Source organism: Zea mays, chromosome 2, assembly GCF_902167145.1.
Source record: "Zea mays cultivar B73 chromosome 2, Zm-B73-REFERENCE-NAM-5.0, whole genome shotgun sequence".
NCBI lineage: Eukaryota > Viridiplantae > Streptophyta > Magnoliopsida > Poales > Poaceae > Zea > Zea mays.
In genome coordinates this window covers 13943578-13963244 of record NC_050097.1, presented here as the reverse complement: position 1 = coordinate 13963244, position 19667 = coordinate 13943578, and the positions used below count along the sequence as shown (strand labels likewise).

General features: G+C 51.3%; 1 protein-coding gene and 2 long non-coding RNA genes across 3 annotated transcripts; 1 reads left to right on the top strand and 2 right to left on the bottom strand.

Moving 5' to 3' along the window:
• Window positions 1-562: 562 nt before the first annotated feature.
• On the bottom strand, window positions 563-1215 carry LOC118476286 (uncharacterized). Its single transcript, XR_004856140.1, has 2 exons — window positions 1177-1215; window positions 563-718 (listed from the first exon to the last, which is right to left on the bottom strand). It is a non-coding gene; the product is annotated as an uncharacterized lncRNA (long non-coding RNA).
• Window positions 1216-10436: 9221 nt separating this feature from the next.
• Window positions 10437-11089, bottom strand: LOC118476285 (uncharacterized). The gene is made up of 2 exons (XR_004856139.1): window positions 11051-11089; window positions 10437-10592 (listed from the first exon to the last, which is right to left on the bottom strand). It is a non-coding gene; the product is annotated as an uncharacterized lncRNA (long non-coding RNA).
• A 4815-nt stretch (window positions 11090-15904) lies between these two features.
• On the top strand, window positions 15905-19079 carry LOC103646008 (WEB family protein At5g16730, chloroplastic). Its single transcript, XM_008670747.4, has 3 exons — window positions 15905-16404; window positions 16544-16781; window positions 16872-19079. Exons 1-3 carry the CDS (start codon window positions 16385-16387, stop codon window positions 18873-18875), a joined length of 2262 nt encoding a protein of 753 aa, XP_008668969.1. The 5' UTR covers window positions 15905-16384; the 3' UTR covers window positions 18876-19079.
• Window positions 19080-19667: the final 588 nt, after the last annotated feature.

Here is a 19667-nt window from a genome sequence, read left to right as displayed (position 1 = left end):
TGGATCAATTTATGTTTTAAAACATGCATGTTGGATAATACAGGAGTATTATATAACACAGGTGAACCAAGCAGTTTCTCTGTTCCCTGTCTCCCTCGTGGGGATTGCCTACATCTGAATAATAAAAAACAAACAAGGAAACACGAGGGGGTCTCGTATTATTTGCTGAGTTATCCAAGTTCTCTTCAGTCAGAGAACCATCCCGGACAAAAGTGATGTACCAAAGTTGCAGATTTGCAAGCCTTTTATGCCTCTGGTTGGGGTTTCTCGAAGAAAGTTTTCTTAATCCAGTCAAATGGCTGCAAAACAAGTCCAAAAAGAGTTTCAGAATCCATTGATCCAAAAGAATGTATTAAATAGAGTAACTTAAAATGGTAGTTTCAGGCCTCATCACATGTCTCCAGCCAATAAGTTGAGAGGGATATAAGAGTTATTAGATCGCTAAAAGAAGGGAAACATCATTACAAACTCAAATCACCTACCGTAACACATGCATTATCAGGAATAAAGACAACCCTGTTGGTGAGACCTACATGTGCACTTAATTTTCAGCATATCCATCAGAGAAAAGGGATCTGCATTGGATGTTTGAAGAATCAAGCATGGAAGCTTCGGCCATAGGCTAAGAACCATGAGAAAGACAAGGTAGAAACATAGTCTTGTTTCAGATACAGAGGATGACTAAATGTAAACAACTTCTCTTTACTTCTCTGTAAATCTGCCCAAAAGACATGCCAACAATTTAGCAGGCATATCAATTTTTAGAAAGACACAAACTCTGCAGCCGGACATACACACAAAGTAACTAACAACCACAACCCGAAATTAAGGCACACCCAGCTGATCCGAACAACCAGTGTTCAGAATTCAGAACACTTGACCTTCATAAGTACACTCTACAGCCGGACAGACTCAATGTTTAGAATTCAGGCAATTACCTGACAGAGTGACATGTAATACAACCTGACTCAAATAAGATCATAAGTACACATGGGATCACATTTCATGATTCATGGCATCGACAGCCTGCAACTCACACCCAAAACTCTAAACCCTAAACCCTAAAAAACAACAACACATAAATTTATTATTGGAACTTTATTTAGTACAGCCTGTAACTAACACAGCTACAATTTTCATAGAAAAAAGAAGGATTGGGATGTACTCGGTACTCACCAGATGAAATGCTCCTGACTCATGTTGCCTCCACACAATTCACACAGCTCCAATCTTCGTCCCTTGTTGCTGGTCAAATACGTGAGACAATCAGTTGCTCCACGACACCGCCCATGGAAGAAGACCTGACACCACCAGTCGATAATGATCCGCCCATGGAAGAAGACCTGACACCAATTAGACAATGATTTAATAAAAACACAAATTGGAAACATACAAATGACCATGGGATCATCCCTCAACAAGTCATCTATGGCAAAAACACAAAGCTAATACTTAGCTACTAAAACAGCCTCCTAGGAACAGTACAACTGATAAACTGAAACTGATGTTCTCACATTTGTTGGCCCAATGCTAATCAGGACAGGATAGCTGTATGGAAACTGGTGTGGAGGAAAGAATAGTCTGTTAATTAGCAAATGGGTCTGTCTGGAGGAAAGAATAGTCTGTTAATTAGCAAATCATGAATTTCAGTCACTCTGAATACTTATCAATTAGCCAGTTGGAAGTAACTCATTCACCAGTTACAAATATAGTTGATCATCAGGCTGCAAACAGCCTCCTAGGAACAGTACAACTGACAAACTGAAACTGGTGTTCTCACATGTGTTGGCCCAATGCTAATCAGGACAAGATAGCTGTATGGAAACAAGGCTGTATGGAAACTGGTGTGGAGGAAAGAATAGTCTGTTAATTAGCAAATGGGTCTGTCTGGAGGAAAGAATAGTCTGTTAATTAGCAAATCATGAATTTCAGTCAGAACTTGCAAGAATGTCTGTTTCTGAAAAAGTCTAGCAGATCGGTTCTTAACCATGGCCACTCGGCAACCTTGAGGTGAAATGCTTAGTATGGCCAAACCTCTACTTATGTTGATGACTTGCTAATTGCTAGGTGACATCTGCCAGGGCAGCTTCGTCTTCGTCAGGAAGACAATACCCCTCACTAACCCGCTCCAGGTCCACAACGTAGTGGGAAGCGAGCACGGCGAAGGCCCGCCTAACGCCGTGGTGTAGCGCCTCGCGGAGTCTGCCACGCGCGTGATCACCCAAGGCTTGAAGGCGGCTTTGAGGGGAGCTTCCTGAGGGGACGTCGCCGGAGCCAAGGATCCGATAAACGTCCGAGACGGCCTCGGACATGGCCGCGAGGTCGACCTCCCTCTGCTCGGCAGCTCCGGCAAGCGCCTCGGCAAGCGCCTTGGCGGACTCGTCAAGGGCGGACTCGAGCTCTGCGAACAGCCAGAAGAAAGATCTCAAACACAAGCAGAGGAAACAGACAAGAACAAGAACCAAGGACGGCCAAGGCGTACCTCCGGCTCGGGCACGCTGCTCCGAGGCCGCGACCTGGGCTGCGGCTAAGTCGGCTGCGAGGGTTTCAGCCCGGCTTTCGGCCTCGGCAGCCCGGCCCCGAGATTGGTCCCGCTCCTCGACGACCTGGACGAACTCCGACCGCTGTCGTTGCACCTCTGCCCGCGCCGCTGCCGCCTCCGCGCGCGCCGCTGCCGCCTCGGCTCTCAGGTCAGTACAGAGCAACTGGAGGTCCGCTACCTTGGCACCCTGCTGAGAAAGGCGCGCAGTAGCCCCGGCGAGCGAGGTCCTCAGGGATCGCAGCGAGCCCCAGACATCGACCTCGCGGCGGATGAACGACGACTTGGCGGCGCTCCGATCCGTCAGATCCTGGGGGAAGGAAACGGGGCGTCACGAAGAACGCCTCGTTCACAGAAAAGAAAAGGTATGCCTGAAACCGTTACCTGGAGGATTTTGGGGACGTCCCTGCAGAAAACCTCCAGCGACGACCGGAGCGACCCCACCGTTGCTTCAGCACACTCGCAGAGCTCATCCCAAGACTGGTCCTCCTGTTCATCGTCGAGAATGAAGACAGGGTCCGAGGCCTCGCGGGTCCGAAACCGGAGCAACTGGCGCCGGGCCCCGGGGCTCCGCCGCACAGCGATGAGGCTGCCGCCCGGCGGGACGGATCGCGCCTCCACGCCCACCTCTTCCGAGGCACTGGGCGCCGACGCATCAGCCGTCTCGACGCCGGCAGCAACCGGTCGCTCTCCGACTGGGACGGCGGCGACTTCGGTAGCGGCAGGCGCCGGCATGGCCGGCACGTCAGGTGGGCTCGGGACCACGTCAGCGTCAGCCGCCTCCCCTATCACAATGGCCGCCTCGGCAGAAGAGCCAGCCTTGGGAACCTGCTCCACAGCGACAGGTGCCGCCCGAGCCCCCTGCGGTGGGACGCCTTGCGAGAGGGTCGGCTGAACGACAAGGCCCGGAGCGGCGCTGGCCGCACAGGCCGGCGCCGTCTTAAGGGCCTTCCGGGGTGCCAGGTCGGTCTGGCCATGGCTTCGCTTGCTGAGGGAAGAAGGAAAATCACGGCCGAGACATATGAATGGAAAGCCAGGACGAAGACATTCCGAGATACCTACCCGCTCCGGGCCATGATCCACCGCGCCTGGGGGGAAGTCTCTTGGATCCCAGCTCCCGGAACAGCCGCTGAGGTCCGCTTCGCCGGCAACTTCGGCACCACCCTTGCTTTGGACACCCGGGGAGCAGATTGCCCAGGCACTGTCACAGTGACTTGAGGGTCACCTCCATGCGCTGCCGGCGCGAGTGGCGGCTCTCGGAGAGCAGACACCCTGGCCTGGCCCCCCGGAGTCACCTCAGCTCCTCCAGCCGAGGGGTCAGGTGCCCTCTCGGGTTGCCCCCGTGCCTCGGGCCGGGACCCCGACGCCCCGACTCCGGGGACTGACGGCGTCGGCCCGCTCGGGGGCTGACTCGACGGCTCCTGGCCACACCCCAAGCCGGGGCTGAGGCCGAGACGGGCGGCCATGTCGTCCTCCTCCTCCTCCTCATCATCATCGTCGTCGGGCGTTTCCGGCGACGGCTCCCTCGGGAGTCCCTCCCTCTCCTCCTGGCGACGGCGCTTTTCCAAGGCGTCTCGAGCCCGCCTCCGCTCACGGGCCCGGGCCTTCTCCGCGTCCTTCTTCCTCTTCTTCTCCTCCGCGGCGACCCGCCGCGCTGCTCGGTCCACCGCATCCTGCGGGACCCGTGGCAGGGAAGGCTTGTGCCACCCCACCTCCTGAAGAAGGAGGGGGAAAGAAACCCGATCGTAAGAACCAGGAGCAACCCAATGTATGAAGAAGGAAGGAGCGAACACTCACCAGAGTTACGCACCCTTGGTCGGGGCGCATCAGAAGCTGGGAGAAGGCGTGGGGGTCCGGCTTCCCCAACGCAACGGACACCCGACATTGGAGGGCGTCGAAGGGAAGAGGATCAGGGGACATCCGCGAGCCCTCCCAGTTAGCCTCCGGGGTCATCTCCCAGAGCGATAGCTGTCGCTCCGCCAAGGGAAGCACCCTCCGACGGTGGATGGCGGCAATCACTCCCGCAGCGGTGAGTCCCCCCTTCCGTAACGCCTCCAAGGCCTGGAGAAGGGGTTCGAGGTTCTTCTGTCTTTCGTGCGGGGTCTCGTGGCGCCAAGCGTCGGTGGCGGTGGTGACTACTCGCTGGGAGAACGGCGGAAGCAACTCGCCGTCATTCCGGAGGTAGAACCACCGGCGCTGCCACCCCTTGTTCGAGGACGCGAGGATGGCAGGAATATACTGCGACGCCCGCGACTGCCTCAGCAGGAGGGTGCAGCCGCCGGCCCGCACCGCTGCGCGGATCTTCCTCTCCCCCGTCGGCGAGGCAAAAAGCTCCGCGAAAAAGAGATGGGTCCACAAATCCCAATGGGGGGCGATCCCCAAATACCCCTCGCACACCGCTACGAAGATAGCGGCCTGCGAGATGGAGTTGGGGGTGAGGTTGTGCAACTCCACCCCATAGTGGTACAGGATCGCCCGCATAAAGCGGCCCGTCGGCACACCGAATCCCCGCTCGTGGAAGGAGACGAAGCTCACGACGTACCCCGGCGGTGGGGATGGAGCGGCTCCGCCCACGGGAGGAATCCATTCCGGTCGCTGCTCATCAGTGAGAGGGCGAAGCAAACCCTCGCCGACCAGATCCTCCAGATCGCTCGCCGTCACCGTGGAAAAGGGCCATGGATCGCGCGGCGAGATGACGGTCACCCGGTCAGCCATCACCAAACGGAAGGGATGGCGGCGCAGGGGGCTGGAAGGGCGGTTTCCTCTTCTCTGGCTAAAGTCTCTCGGGTTGCGAAAACCTAAGAAGGATGCAGGAAGCGGAGCGAAGAACCGTCACCAGACCCTCTCCCAGGTATATAAAGACCAAGGCGAGACCGTTTCCAACGTTCCGCCCGGACCGGATGCGGGATTCAAAAAACGCGAAGCGAAACAGCCGTTCCTCGAACGGCTCGCGCACGCGCAACGGCCGCCCTGCCAACAACTCGCCCCGTCGCATTAACTCCGCGGAGGGACAGACGACGCTTCTGGCAGGAGAAGCGGGCGACGCTTCGCCTTCGCCGTAAAAACCGCGCCAAAAAAGGTACGCCACGTCGTTCGATTTCGTATCCTTTTCCTTTTTTCCTCTTTCTCTATCTCTTGCAACAGGGACCGGGAAAGGGGGATACCCCGAAAAGGATCCTTCCCCGTGAAGGAACCAGGTTCCGAGCCTCCCTACTGATCAGAGGTTCGAAGGCTGGCCCCCCGAGGGGTTCAACAGCCGCCTCAGATCGCGTGGGCCCTACACCCACTACTGGTCAGAGGTTCGAAGGCCGGCCCCCCGAAGGGTTCCACGGCCGCCTCAGGCTACTCGGGCTCCGCGCCCATTACTGATAAGGGGTTCGAAGGCTGGCCCCCGAAGGGTTCACAGCCGCCTCAGACGCCGAGCGAGGGATGACCAGGGGTACGTTCGATACATAACCAAGGCTCGGGCTGCGCTCCCGAGGTACCCTAGGACATTTCCGAGACCAGCGGGAGCGATCTTGTAACGGAATCCCATCAGAGGGAGGCATCGAGCCCTCGGACCCCGTCGCCAGGGGACCGGGTCCGGCAGATCACCCGCAGGTACTTTTGGGCGTGCCTCTGGGCCCCTAGCCGACCCCTAACGAACGGGGCACAGACGTCCACTCGGATTACCCGCTTGCAGCTCACCGGAGACACCATGTTCGGCGCCCATCGAGGGTAACATGGCGCTTCTCCCCCCCTCCTCCTTGCGGAAAGGCGACGCAGGGGCGTATGTAAAAAAGCCGAGTCTGTCCCTGATCGCCCTCTCGCCCTGTGCGGAGGCTCGGGGGCTGCTCTCGCCAACCCGGCTCTGGCCGAACCGTTGACAGCGTCAACGTACCAGCCCGAGAACTTGGGCCCCGACCGTACACCCGGGCTACGGCCAGTTCGCATGAGGGAACAACCAGACCGGCCGAAGCGTTACGCAAGGCATTAAGACCTCGGAGGAGTGAAACCACTCCTCCGAGGCCTCGGGGGCTACACCCGGCGGGTGCGCTCGCGCGCACCCACTGGAACAAAATGCAACCGAGAAAGGCTGGTCCCCTTGCAAAAAAGTGCGACGAAAGCCTCCAAGCGAGTGCTAACACTCCCTTCGAGGCTCGGGGGCTACTGTCGGGGACCATAATTAGGGGTACCCTCAAGACTCCTAATTCTCAGCTGGTAACCCCCATCAGCATAAAGCTGCAAAGGCCTGATGGGTGCGATTAAGTCAGGGATCAGTCCATTCGAGCGACTCGATCATGCCTCGCCCGAGCCTAGCCTCGGACAAGGGCAGCCGACCCTGGAGGATTTCCGTCTCGCCCGAGGCCCCCTCCAACGGCGGACACATCTCCGGCTCGCCCGAGGCCCTGCCTTCGCTAAGAAGCAACCCTGACTAAATCGCCGCACCGACCGACCGAATCCCAGGAGCATTTAACGCAAAGGTGGCCTGACACCTTTATCCTGACGCACGCCCCCCGGCAGAGCCGAAGTGACCGCCGTCACTTCGCCGCTCCACTGACCGGCCTGACAGAAGGACAGCGCCGCCTGCGCCACTCCGACTGCAGTGACACTTGACAGAGTGAGACTGATAGGTAGTCAGGCCCTGCCAAAGGCACCATAGGAAGCTCCGCTCCGCCTGACCCAGGGCTCGGACTCGGGCTAGGTCCCGGAAGACGGTGAACTCCGCTCCGCCCGACCCAGGGCTCGGACTCGGGCTAAGTCCCGGAAGACGGCGAACTCCGCTCCGCCCGACCCAGGGCTCGGACTCGGGCTAGGTCCCGGAAGACGGTGAACTCCGCTCCGGCCGACCCAGGGCTCGGACTCGGGCTAGGTCCCGGAAGACGGCGAACTCCGCTCCGCCCGACCCAGGGCTCGAACTCGGGCTAAGTCCCGGAAGACGGCGAACTCCGCTCCGCCCGACCCAGGGCTCGGACTCAGGCTCAGCCCCGAAAGACGACGAACTCCGCTTCGCCCGACCCTAGGGCTCGGACTCCGCCCTGGTCTCTGCCGAACGACCTCCGCCTCGCCCAACCCAAGGGCTCGGCCTCGGCCATGGAAGACAGACTCGACCTCGGCTTCGGAGGAGCCTCCACGTCGCCCAACCTAGGGTGCAGGCCAGCCACGTCAACAGGGAGCGCCATCATCACCCTACCCCGAGCTGACTCGGGCCGCAGAGAACAAGACCGGTGTCCCATCTGGCTAGCTCCGCCAGATAGGCAATGATGGCGCCCCGCATGCTCTGTGACGACGGCGGCTCTCAGCTCTCTTACGGAAGCAGGAGGACGTCAGCAAGGACTCAACCGCTCCGACAGCTGTCCCTCCGCCAGGCTCCGTCGCTCCTCCGACGGCCACGACATCACACCAGCTGGGTGCCAAAATCTCTCTGGCTGCCACATCAGCATGTACTTAGGGCGCTAGCTCTCCCCCGCTAGACACGTAGCACTCTGCTACACCCCCATTGTACACATGGATCCTCTCCTTACGCCTATAAAAGGAAGGACCAGTGCCCTCTTAGAGAGGGTTGGCCGCGCGGGGACGAGGACGGGACAGGCGCTCTCTTGGGGCCGCTCGCTTCCCTCTCCCGCGTGGACGCTTGTAACCCCCTACTGCAAGCGCACCCGACGTGGGCGTGGGACGAACACGAAGGCCGCGGGATTCCCACCTCTCTCTCACGCCGGTCGTCGGCCGTCTCGCTCCTTCTCCCCTTCGCGCTCGCCCACGCGCTCGACCCATCTGGGCTGGGGCACGCGGCGACACTCACTCGTCGGCCCGAGGGACCCCCGGTCTCGAAACGCCGACATGATTCAACCCGCACTTGTATATAGACTAGGTGAGTGCCCGTGCGTTGCGACGAAAGTAACAATGAAACTGAAAACGGATGGAGAGTGCAAACATCACTATAATATACAAAATCCGGAAAAGTACATAGCTTCTGTTCATAGCAAGAGCCATATAAAGCTGATGAACAAGATTAGCTCAAAGAAATATGATACCAGCAGGAACAAGGTTGCTAGGAAACTCAATTACATTTACTTCAACAAAGGTTCCTCAGAATACTCTGTTCTTGCAGCTGGTTCTGTCATAAAGGTCATTTTACATCTTACAGGTTCACTATAAATCAATCACCGAAACATGACGCATCAGATGAAATAGCACCAAGATCTACAAAAATCTTGAGTTATGATCTAAAACTCATACAACGCAATTGGTTTCTCTTGCCGTTGACCTGAACATTCATGAAATAACCATCAAAATGTCCATTCAAGGTCAAGACAATTGGTTCGAGCGCAACTGAAACCATGTATACATAAATCCGGTTTTCCGGTAAAATTTGGCGGGTTACCGGTCTAAAATAACGGTTTACCGGTCCAAAAACGGTTTACCGGTGGTTTTAGGTTTTTATGGGATTTTTCAAAATTTTTGAATTTGGAACAAATTTTGAAAAAAAAACCCCGGTGGTTAAGCGAAACCGCACCCGGCGTTTTCGGTAAACCGACCGGTTTACCGCCAGTTTTGTAAACCATGAATTCAGGCCCCGTTAGTTCTAGGACTAACGTTTATTTTAGAAATTAAATTTTCATCCCTACCATGTTTAGTTTCAGGGACTATATAGATTCTAAACACATTAAATAAAGTACACAAAGACTAAAATGCTCCTCTCCTTATTGCTTGTGTTCACTACAGAATTTCTATGTAAAGGTAATTCAGAAATCACTTTACGAACTTTTGCTAAATCGTTTTCGTTAGAAAGATTCACTTCTGATAGAGAATCATTCGAAATCATTCTATTGGAGAATCAACTCTCGGAACTAAAAAAATTATGGAACGAAGCTCTATCAAACGAGCCTTTAAAAATGATGGTACAAACTGTGCCGAGGGATATAAGACTCACCGTACATGGTAAGATGTGGCATACCTCTACCATCTAGAGGATAGAGAACATGATAAAGATCATCCGGCCAAAGAACAAGCTGGAAAACTGAAAGGAACCCCTAACGCTAAATAAGAATGGAGAGAATACTTTACAGTACGCTGAACATATCATAATCGTAATCAGACCGTGTATAATTGCAAATAGCAAAAAGGTTCAAAGCCCAAACAATGCACGTTATTTGCCTCTGTTAATTTCAAGAAAAACATGACAGGTTGATGTCACACAAACGTAGTGGAACTGTTGAACGCGCGATAAAGCGATAACGATGAAACATGAAAGGAAAGCATCGCCAAGTTGCCATCATTGTTTTTCCTCCTTATAGTGATGGGAACATTCGAACATGACAACATAGTCCAATATTAATCAGCAAGATATATTTGTGGATCAATTTATGTTTTAAAACATGCATGTTGGATAATACAGGAGTATTATATAACACAGGTGAACCAAGCAGTTTCTCTGTTCCCTGTCTCCCTCGTGGGGATTGCCTACATCTGAATAATAAAAAACAAACAAGGAAACACGAGGGGGTCTCGTATTATTTGCTGAGTTATCCAAGTTCTCTTCAGTCAGAGAACCATCCCGGACAAAAGTGATGTACCAAAGTTGCAGATTTGCAAGCCTTTTATGCCTCTGGTTGGGGTTTCTCGAAGAAAGTTTTCTTAATCCAGTCAAATGGCTGCAAAACAAGTCCAAAAAGAGTTTCAGAATCCATTGATCCAAAAGAATGTATTAAATAGAGTAACTTAAAATGGTAGTTTCAGGCCTCATCACATGTCTCCAGCCAATAAGTTGAGAGGGATATAAGAGTTATTAGATCGCTAAAAGAAGGGAAACATCATTACAAACTCAAATCACCTACCGTAACACATGCATTATCAGGAATAAAGACAACCCTGTTGGTGAGACCTACATGTGCACTTAATTTTCAGCATATCCATCAGAGAAAAGGGATCTGCATTGGATGTTTGAAGAATCAAGCATGGAAGCTTCGGCCATAGGCTAAGAACCATGAGAAAGACAAGGTAGAAACATAGTCTTGTTTCAGATACAGAGGATGACTAAATGTAAACAACTTCTCTTTACTTCTCTGTAAATCTGCCCAAAAGACATGCCAACAATTTAGCAGGCATATCAATTTTTAGAAAGACACAAACTCTGCAGCCGGACATACACACAAAGTAACTAACAACCACAACCCGAAATTAAGGCACACCCAGCTGATCCGAACAACCAGTGTTCAGAATTCAGAACACTTGACCTTCATAAGTACACTCTACAGCCGGACAGACTCAATGTTTAGAATTCAGGCAATTACCTGACAGAGTGACATGTAATACAACCTGACTCAAATAAGATCATAAGTACACATGGGATCACATTTCATGATTCATGGCATCGACAGCCTGCAACTCACACCCAAAACTCTAAACCCTAAACCCTAAAAAACAACAACACATAAATTTATTATTGGAACTTTATTTAGTACAGCCTGTAACTAACACAGCTACAATTTTCATAGAAAAAAGAAGGATTGGGATGTACTCGGTACTCACCAGATGAAATGCTCCTGACTCATGTTGCCTCCACACAATTCACACAGCTCCAATCTTCGTCCCTTGTTGCTGGTCAAATACGTGAGACAATCAGTTGCTCCACGACACCGCCCATGGAAGAAGACCTGACACCACCAGTCGATAATGATCCGCCCATGGAAGAAGACCTGACACCAATTAGACAATGATTTAATAAAAACACAAATTGGAAACATACAAATGACCATGGGATCATCCCTCAACAAGTCATCTATGGCAAAAACACAAAGCTAATACTTAGCTACTAAAACAGCCTCCTAGGAACAGTACAACTGATAAACTGAAACTGATGTTCTCACATTTGTTGGCCCAATGCTAATCAGGACAGGATAGCTGTATGGAAACTGGTGTGGAGGAAAGAATAGTCTGTTAATTAGCAAATGGGTCTGTCTGGAGGAAAGAATAGTCTGTTAATTAGCAAATCATGAATTTCAGTCACTCTGAATACTTATCAATTAGCCAGTTGGAAGTAACTCATTCACCAGTTACAAATATAGTTGATCATCAGGCTGCAAACAGCCTCCTAGGAACAGTACAACTGACAAACTGAAACTGGTGTTCTCACATGTGTTGGCCCAATGCTAATCAGGACAAGATAGCTGTATGGAAACAAGGCTGTATGGAAACTGGTGTGGAGGAAAGAATAGTCTGTTAATTAGCAAATGGGTCTGTCTGGAGGAAAGAATAGTCTGTTAATTAGCAAATCATGAATTTCAGTCAGAACTTGCAAGAATGTCTGTTTCTGAAAAAGTCTAGCAGATCGGTTCTTAACCATGGCCACTCGGCAACCTTGAGGTGAAATGCTTAGTATGGCCAAACCTCTACTTATGTTGATGACTTGCTAATTGCTAGGTGACATCTATACCTACAGTTCACACTCTACAGTTTGGATTTAGTTTGCTAATTTCTACAGTTTGGGATTTTGCATGTATTTCTAGATCCTCAACACGTCTTCTAATGTTCGTTTAATAATTCAGATCACACCTTTGATTAAGTCAAGTCAACTTTGCATTCTTTGAACCTAAATAACAAATGCTAGCAAACAATATAATTTATCAGAGTGAGATGGGGCGGCGAGCGAGGGGCAGGATGGTGATGAGCACGGGATCTGAGAGGTGAGTGCCGTCGGTGGAATGGAGGAAGAGCAGTTTTGTCGATGGAAGGTGAGTGCCGTCGGTGGAAGGGGATCGCGGTGGCAATGGAGTTGATTGCGGGGCACTTGCAGCAACGACGCCATGGATGGATGGGTTCCTGGGAAGGCAACATCGCGGTGGCAATGGAGGGAGCGTGGATCGCGTGGGCAATGGAGGTAGCGCGGATCGCTGGGGGAATTGCAGCAACGGCGCCATGGATGGAAGGCTTTCCTCGGATGGCAGGAGTGTGGAGGGCGCGCTGGCGATTGATGGAAGCCGCGGCTGCGGCGCTGCCGCGGATGCGGGCGGTTGCCTACGGGACGGCTGCGGGTTGCGGCGTGGGGCGGCTGCGGGTGGTAGAACGCGGCAGTGTGGACGCCTACACTGCTAACATAGAGTAGTTGAGAAAATGAGGCAACACAGGAAAAAAATGAGAGCATTTTCTTGTTATTCAAATTATGTGAAACGAGGTGAAAAAGAAGATCTTGCAATCTGGCTTGTTTAACATGTAAGTACCACCATAAACAACACTCAGTCGTGCAAAACCCTGTAGCCCAAAACAAGCACTGATCATGAACAAGGAACATGTGCCTACTCGAGAAGTATTACATTAACAAATTCGATTTTGACAGACCTGTGGTAGCTCACCCAGCCCATATAGTGGATAGATATAAGGTGATCCTCCTTGAAAGCGTGCAAGAGAGTCTGCATATAGGTAAAGGCACACAATAGGTAAATATAACTGCACTATATAAAGGAAATATATTCCAAGCATTAGGAACCACACAAGTTTATCCATAGCAACAGCTAGGGAGCAGCTTTGGCCAAGACTTACTTTCATCCTTTTCACTGTATCAAGTGCCGGTTCATCGAGATAACGATCATCTCTATGAAGAGCAAGTGCATGTCCAACGAAATCCACTGTATCATCACTTAAACCGTATTTTCTGAAATACACATGGAACATGGAGTTACCTTTGTGCAGAAAGAGGTTAGTTATTTGCCATTGCAAAATTTGCAATCCCAAAATGTGTCACTGACATGTTGATCATGGACCCACATGTCATGAACACATTAAGGGGATTGGAACATGCATATGTCGAATTTTACACAAGAACATAGCAGCAACATGCAAGAAATATCTTCGCACCGCATATGGAATAAAATGCTATTCATGCTATTCAACGTGTAATATGCCAAAAAATCCACCTCTTCCACATTTCTTTCAGAAGTCTTACCGCCAGGCACCAAAGCTTCAGAGTCTTTGACTCTTTGTTGTTACTACTACAAGTAGCATGTAATAAGCACATTGGTAGATATCAGTAACAATAGTACTGCAGCATTTTGACCTTATCAGTAACAATAGTACATTTCTTCCATCATATGCAGTAAAATTCAATGCTCATTGGTCACTCAAGTATACATGCTCTAGACATACTATTCAAATGTATAGTTTTTGTTATATATCTAAAAATACGGATAAAATGTTGGCAGCCATATTCCATATTCAATACGAGCAAAACCATATTCCATATTCAATACGGATAAAATGTTTGCAGCCATGGTACTCTAGTCAATTACATGGCCGATTGTTTAGATTCACACAAACAAAGCTCAGAGGGGACAACAAATTCACCTTGCTCAGTGTTTCTTGAATCTCAGCGCTCTTGAAGGTTGCATCTGTTAGAATGAAGGTCCACACATTGTCACAGTCCCTGTTGGTGTGCAGATGACCCTGTACAGTGATAAGGAAAGCCATCACAGATCTAGTCTGATAAGGTTTCAACTGCCGAAATGGAAAGAAATACTGAGTACTGAGCTGCGAAAGATACGAATCTAAAACCAAAAATCTGGTGGCGAAAGTAATGACAGGAGAAATAATAACAAGAGAACAAATGAAAGAAAAGCTCGCTAACATTCTCTTTAGATGCCAATATATTACTTCTGTGAACATCTACATGGAGTCTTAAGAAGTAGTATAGATTAACAAAGAAGAGAAGACTTCTTCCTTCGTCGTCGTCTCCAGCCCATTCCAATTCTTGATTACATCGCCCCACCATCCACCGCTCCCCGAATCCTTCCAACCTCCTCGTCGTCCAGTCCACCACCTCCACGCGCAATGGCCAGCGGCTAGGCGGCACCAACCAGATCACAAGGATTCGTTTCATCCGGTAGCGCAGCTCTAGAGCCTCCATGGGCAGCTACGCGTAGAAGTACTGCATGACATTTGATTCGCAAGTACCGAGATTGTAAAGGTTAGAGATGCAACCTTGATGCCCTTATAGATGAGGTCCTTCTCCCAGAGCTTTGCAAACACCCACCAGAGTACCAGACGCTCTCCATGAAGTTGAGGTCCATGGTCTTGTAGTCGTTCTTGAAGTCAATCCACCTCCTCGTACATGTGACCATGGCCTCCCACTCAGAGATGTACTTGGGGACAATGTTGTGGCACGTCTCGTTGTACTTGCCGAGGTCGAACACCTGCTGCCGGTTGGTGATGCGATATCGAGCAGTATTGAGGAAATTAGACAGAAGAAAGGAGCGACAAATAATGACACCAGCCATCCATCCCCCGCCGGCGACGTACCTGATGTAACTGGCAAGGTCGAGACAGAGAGAATGACCCACACCGCCCGCCTCGCTACATTTGCATGCCACGCACCATGGCACCGTGGATGGCCTCCTCCAGGCGCCGGATCTCGACCTCCCCCTCGGCCGCATCTGCCTTCCTCCGTGGCCTCGCTACCAAGGTCAAGATCATCGAGATCGACCTCACCGAGGAAGACGCTAGCTCCTTGGATCGATGTTGCTCGGTGATGGCGGCGAGGGGGAGGGAGGGGTGGCACGGCGGCCCAGAGGCAGGACGCGGCGAGGGGGAGAGAGGGGGTGCGACCGAGGGGGGGGGGCATGGCCTCCCCGAATCACCGGAAGAAGCGAGCACCGCGGATCCGGTGGGGAAGGTGGGAAGGGCGACGTCTCCGGTGTTGAAGGGGCCGCGACTGCAAGATTGGCGGGGGGGGGGGGGGGCGAGGGCGACGCCATGGATCCGGGCTTGGACCGCGCTGGTGACAGCTGCGGGGAAGGGGCGACATTCACGCCACCGGACGTCCGCGCCGCCCACCTCTCCTTCGCCTCTGACGCCCATGCCCTCAGCCGCTTTGTCGCTGGCGTCCAGGGTGCTCGCGGGCGGGATGCGGGCTGCGGGCGGGGTGCGGGGCGGGGATGCGGCCGCGGGAGCGATGCGGGGCGGGGTGCGCCAGCGGCAGAACCGCGGGACTGCGGGCGCGACGCGACCTTCCATTGACGGCGGGGAGGGACTGCGGACTGCGGGCGAGGCGTTGATGGCGCAGACTGTGGGAGCGGCGCGACCTTCCATTGACGGCGGGGAGGAATTGCGGGACTGTGGGGCGGGGCGCGGGGATTGCGGGGGCGGGGAGGGAGCGTAGCACGCGATGGCAGAACCAAAAGTGTGGACGCCTACAGTACTAACATATAGAGTAGTAGAGATTAGTGAAGACTTTTTTTTATAAAAATGATAAAATTAGACACTGTTGAATGTATTTTTTTAAGTTGAACCTTGGGCTATTATAAGGAAAGAAAAGAACCATAAAAGTACTACTATTAAAAATAGCATTATATTTTAAAATAAACATTAAGACTATCTCCGGTAGACCTCTATCCTATTTCCTATTTTACTTTCTATTTCAAAGATACTCTAACAGTGAAAGAAAAGAAAAGACGAACGCGTTCCAAGCCGTCCGTTCCGTCTCCCTAGCCAGTAGCCACCACCAGCCCACCACGCATGGCTGCCCGGTGTCCCGGCCACTTCGCCTGCCTCCCTCCCTCCCTCACTCTCTTCCGTCTTCCCAATGAAAACCTGCGAGGAAAATGTGAAGACGGGACCCCACGCGACCAACAGCAGACCCACAGGGATGCTGATCGGAGGCGGTGTCTTCTACTTGTAGGCGCAACCGCAGGCCGCAGCCCCACCGCTCCCCCGTCCATCTTCTCCAACTAGTGGCAGCGCGGTCGCAACCGCTCACCCACCGCTCCCTCCCCCAAATTTCTCCGCAATCTTAGCACTACCCGTTAGGGAGCAACGCCGACACAGCAAAGGCACAAGAGGAGGCCAGGCAACAGCTGCAGAAACGCAGGCGCCGCAATGCAGGGCTCCAATACCAAGTAAGCGTTCATCACACCCTTCTGTGCTGGTTCTTGATCACTGCGCCTCCGCGCGCGAGGTGGATCCCCGCGGGCAGTGGGCAGTGGCGGTGGATCCTTCACCGTCTGACGGTGGTTCCATTTCTTGGTTGGAGAGCAGATCTAGCTCCGCCGAGGCGAAGAGCAACAGCAAACCGGACAAGGAGAAGAAGGGGGGCGGAGGCGGCACGCCGCCAACCCCCAAGGACAGCAAGCCGCGCAAGCCGGCCGTGCCCAAGGCAAGCGCCGCCGGCCATGGCACGCCGCGGGCGGCTGACAAGTCCCCCGGCTCGGGGTCGGCCGACCGCAAGGCGCCCACGCCCAAGGCCGCCGCCTCTCGCCTCGCCACGCCTCCCGAGGTATAGCAATCGAGACTACCATGCCTGCCTGCGGGCGCGAAAATCCGCGTGCTTTTTTTGCGGAATTCAGAGTTGTATTGATGGTTTCAGAAGGGGAAGCCCGCAAAGCGGCCGCAGGAGCAGCAGGCGCAGCTTGCCGAGATCCGTGAAGAGCTCGTGAAGGCCAAAGAGCAGTTGCTGGAGAACGAGAAGGAGAAGTGCAGAGTTCTTGCTGAGCTGGAGCGTGCCAAGAAGGTGGCTGATGAGGCCAATGCCAAGCTGCAAGATGCTCTTGATGTGCAAAGGAGGGCTATTGAGGCGCAGGAGGCAGACAAACTCCCTGCCGGAGAGTCGAAGCAGGCAAGCATCCACGACCAGCAGGAGGATGATGACGCTGTGCTGCGGTCGACAGTGGAGCAGCTTGAGAAGGCTAGGTACGAGCTGGCCGATGCAGTCGATGCCAAGAATGAAGCCCTCAGCCAGGTAGATGATGCCGTTAGGGCTTCTGAGGTGAAGGCCCAGGAAGTTGAGCATCTCATTGCAGAGGTTACACGCCTCAAAGGGCTGGTTGATTCCAAGGTGGATGGCAACAGGAAGAAGACTGCAGAGAGGATTCAGAATCTTGAAGAAGAGAACTTTGCATTAAAGCTTGAGCTTCAGAAAAAAAAGGCTGCTGAAGAAAAGGCGGTTCGATTGGAGCGCATGATTGATGAACTTGAGAGTGATGTTGATGATGCTAGGAATTTTGGTTCCAAGTCAAAGCAGTTAGCTGATGAATGGCAGAAGAAGGCACAGCTTCTCGAGGTCAGATTGGAAGAGGCTGATCAGTCTAATATTTTGAAGGGTGAATCTTTGAATTCAGCAATGGAAGAATTGGATTCAACAAGTAGTTTGCTTCGTGACAGAGAATCTGAAGTTGCTGCTCTTCGTGACAAAGTAAGGTTCTTTGAGGATGAGCAGACAAAGCTCAAGAATGATATTGTTGTGTCCGGCCAACGGGCAGATGCAGCAGAGAAAGAGGCGGCGGATCTATGGACAGAGGTTGAAGGGCTTAGGCTGAAGCTCCATACAGTGGAAGAAGAGAAAATGGAGGCCCTGAACAGTGATAAGAGTACTACCTTAGAAACTGAGACCTTGAATGAACAGAAGAACCAGCTGACTGACAAGCTTGAGGCAAACAAAGATGAGCTTGAGAAAACTAAGAAGGCAATGGAGGGTCTGGCCTCAGCCTTACAGGAAATGTCAGCTGAATCCAGAGAGGCGCAAGAGAAGTACCTTCTCAAACAAGATGAGATTGAGCGTGCTCAGGCACAGGTAGAGGAGCTTAGCTTGAGTCTGAAGAATACTAAGGAGAACTATGAGCTATTGCTTGATGAGGCAAACTATGAGAAGGTTTGCCTTACGAAAACAGTTGAAAGACTGAAAGCAGAAGCAAAGAGTGCACATGAGGAATGGCATTCCAAAGAGCTAAGTTTTGTCAATTCTATTAAGAATTCAGAGGAAGAGATAGTTGCTATCAGAGTTCAGATGATCAGGACCTTGGAGGTTGTTAAAGAGAAAGAACGTGAAAACACTGAGTTGCAGGAGAAGCTGCAGCAGCTTGAGTCTCAGCTAATGGAAGCAAACAGAATCAGGGAGGAAGCCAGCGCTGAAACTATCCGATGGAAGGAGAACATATTAGACCAAGAGAATGAATTACAGAACATAAAACAGGAGAACGACGACCTGCAGGCAAAGGAATTAGCAGCTTCTGAGAAGGTTAAGGAACTCTCTTTCCAGCTTGCTAATGTAAAAGATAGCCTGATAAATGGTAACACCAAGGAAGGAGATAATGAGAAGGGGGGTACTGAAGAGGATGATGAACCTGTTGTGGTAGTTGCCAAAATGTGGGAGAACGGCAAGTTTGCTGACTGTGATTCATCTAAGGAGAAGGATAATGATGGTGACTCGCAGGTTGATTTGGAATCAAACAAGGGGGATGCAGGTCTTGACAGCAATGGGTTGCACTCAACTAATGAGAGCAGTGGCAGAGCATCAACTAAACAGCCGCAACAGCATAAGAAGCCTTTGCTGAAGAGATTCGGTGGTTTGCTGAAGAAGAAAAGCGAAAAGTAGCATAAAACCATCTGATGATATTCTTTGTTCTATCTTTTGACATATTTCTACATATTTCTTTGATTAGCTATCTAGTTCCTGAGTCTTCCCCCGATATTATGGTAAACTGAGTGATGGATGCTTCAAAGAATACAAAATGTCGCCTGTATTTACATCACTGCCATGTCTTACTTTTTTGTATGTTTGGCGATCATTTGTTTGCCAGCCCTTGCAATTGTTCATTATATGCTTTCTTAATTAGAAATGCTTCGATGAAACTTCAACCAACGTTAGATGCCAACGTTAGAGGGGGGTGTTTGAATGCACTAGAGTTAGAGTATCTCCAAGAGACTAGCTAAATAACTCGCCAAGCCAAATTTTGGCTACTCAATAGCAAAATAACTCTCCAACAGATTAGCTATCTGACTCGTTAAGCTATCCGGCTCTTCAAATTGACTCTCTCTAGCTAAATTTGGCTAGCCACCTGACTAGCTAAACTAGATAGATAGTCTGTTGGAGTGAGATACTGCATATAGAGTGTAATCTTTATGAAAAGTTAAATAGATAGTCAAATATAGAGCTAAAAATGAGGAGTCTTCTGGAGATGCTCTTAATAGTTAGTGGCTAAAATTAGCTGGAGACATTCGAACACACTAGCTAATAATTTAACTATTAGCTATTTTTAGTAAATTAGTTAATAGTTAGCTAGCTATTTGTTAGCAATTTTTTAGCCAGCTAAGAGGGTGTTTGAATGCACTAAAACTAATATTTAGTTGGATAAAAAATGTTTGTGGAATTAGCTAGCTAACAAAT

What these genes read in the sequence shown, in the direction of transcription:
- LOC103646008 (XM_008670747.4), top strand. Translation starts at nt 16,385, where the DNA reads ATGCAGGGCTCCAATACCAA. An exon ending in ATGCAGGGCTCCAATACCAA is followed by an intron (nt 16,405 to 16,543) that starts GTAAGCGTTCAT and finishes GTTGGAGAGCAG; the next exon opens with ATCTAGCTCCGCCGAGGCGA. An exon ending in GCCTCGCCACGCCTCCCGAG is followed by an intron (nt 16,782 to 16,871) that starts GTATAGCAATCG and finishes TGATGGTTTCAG; the next exon opens with AAGGGGAAGCCCGCAAAGCG.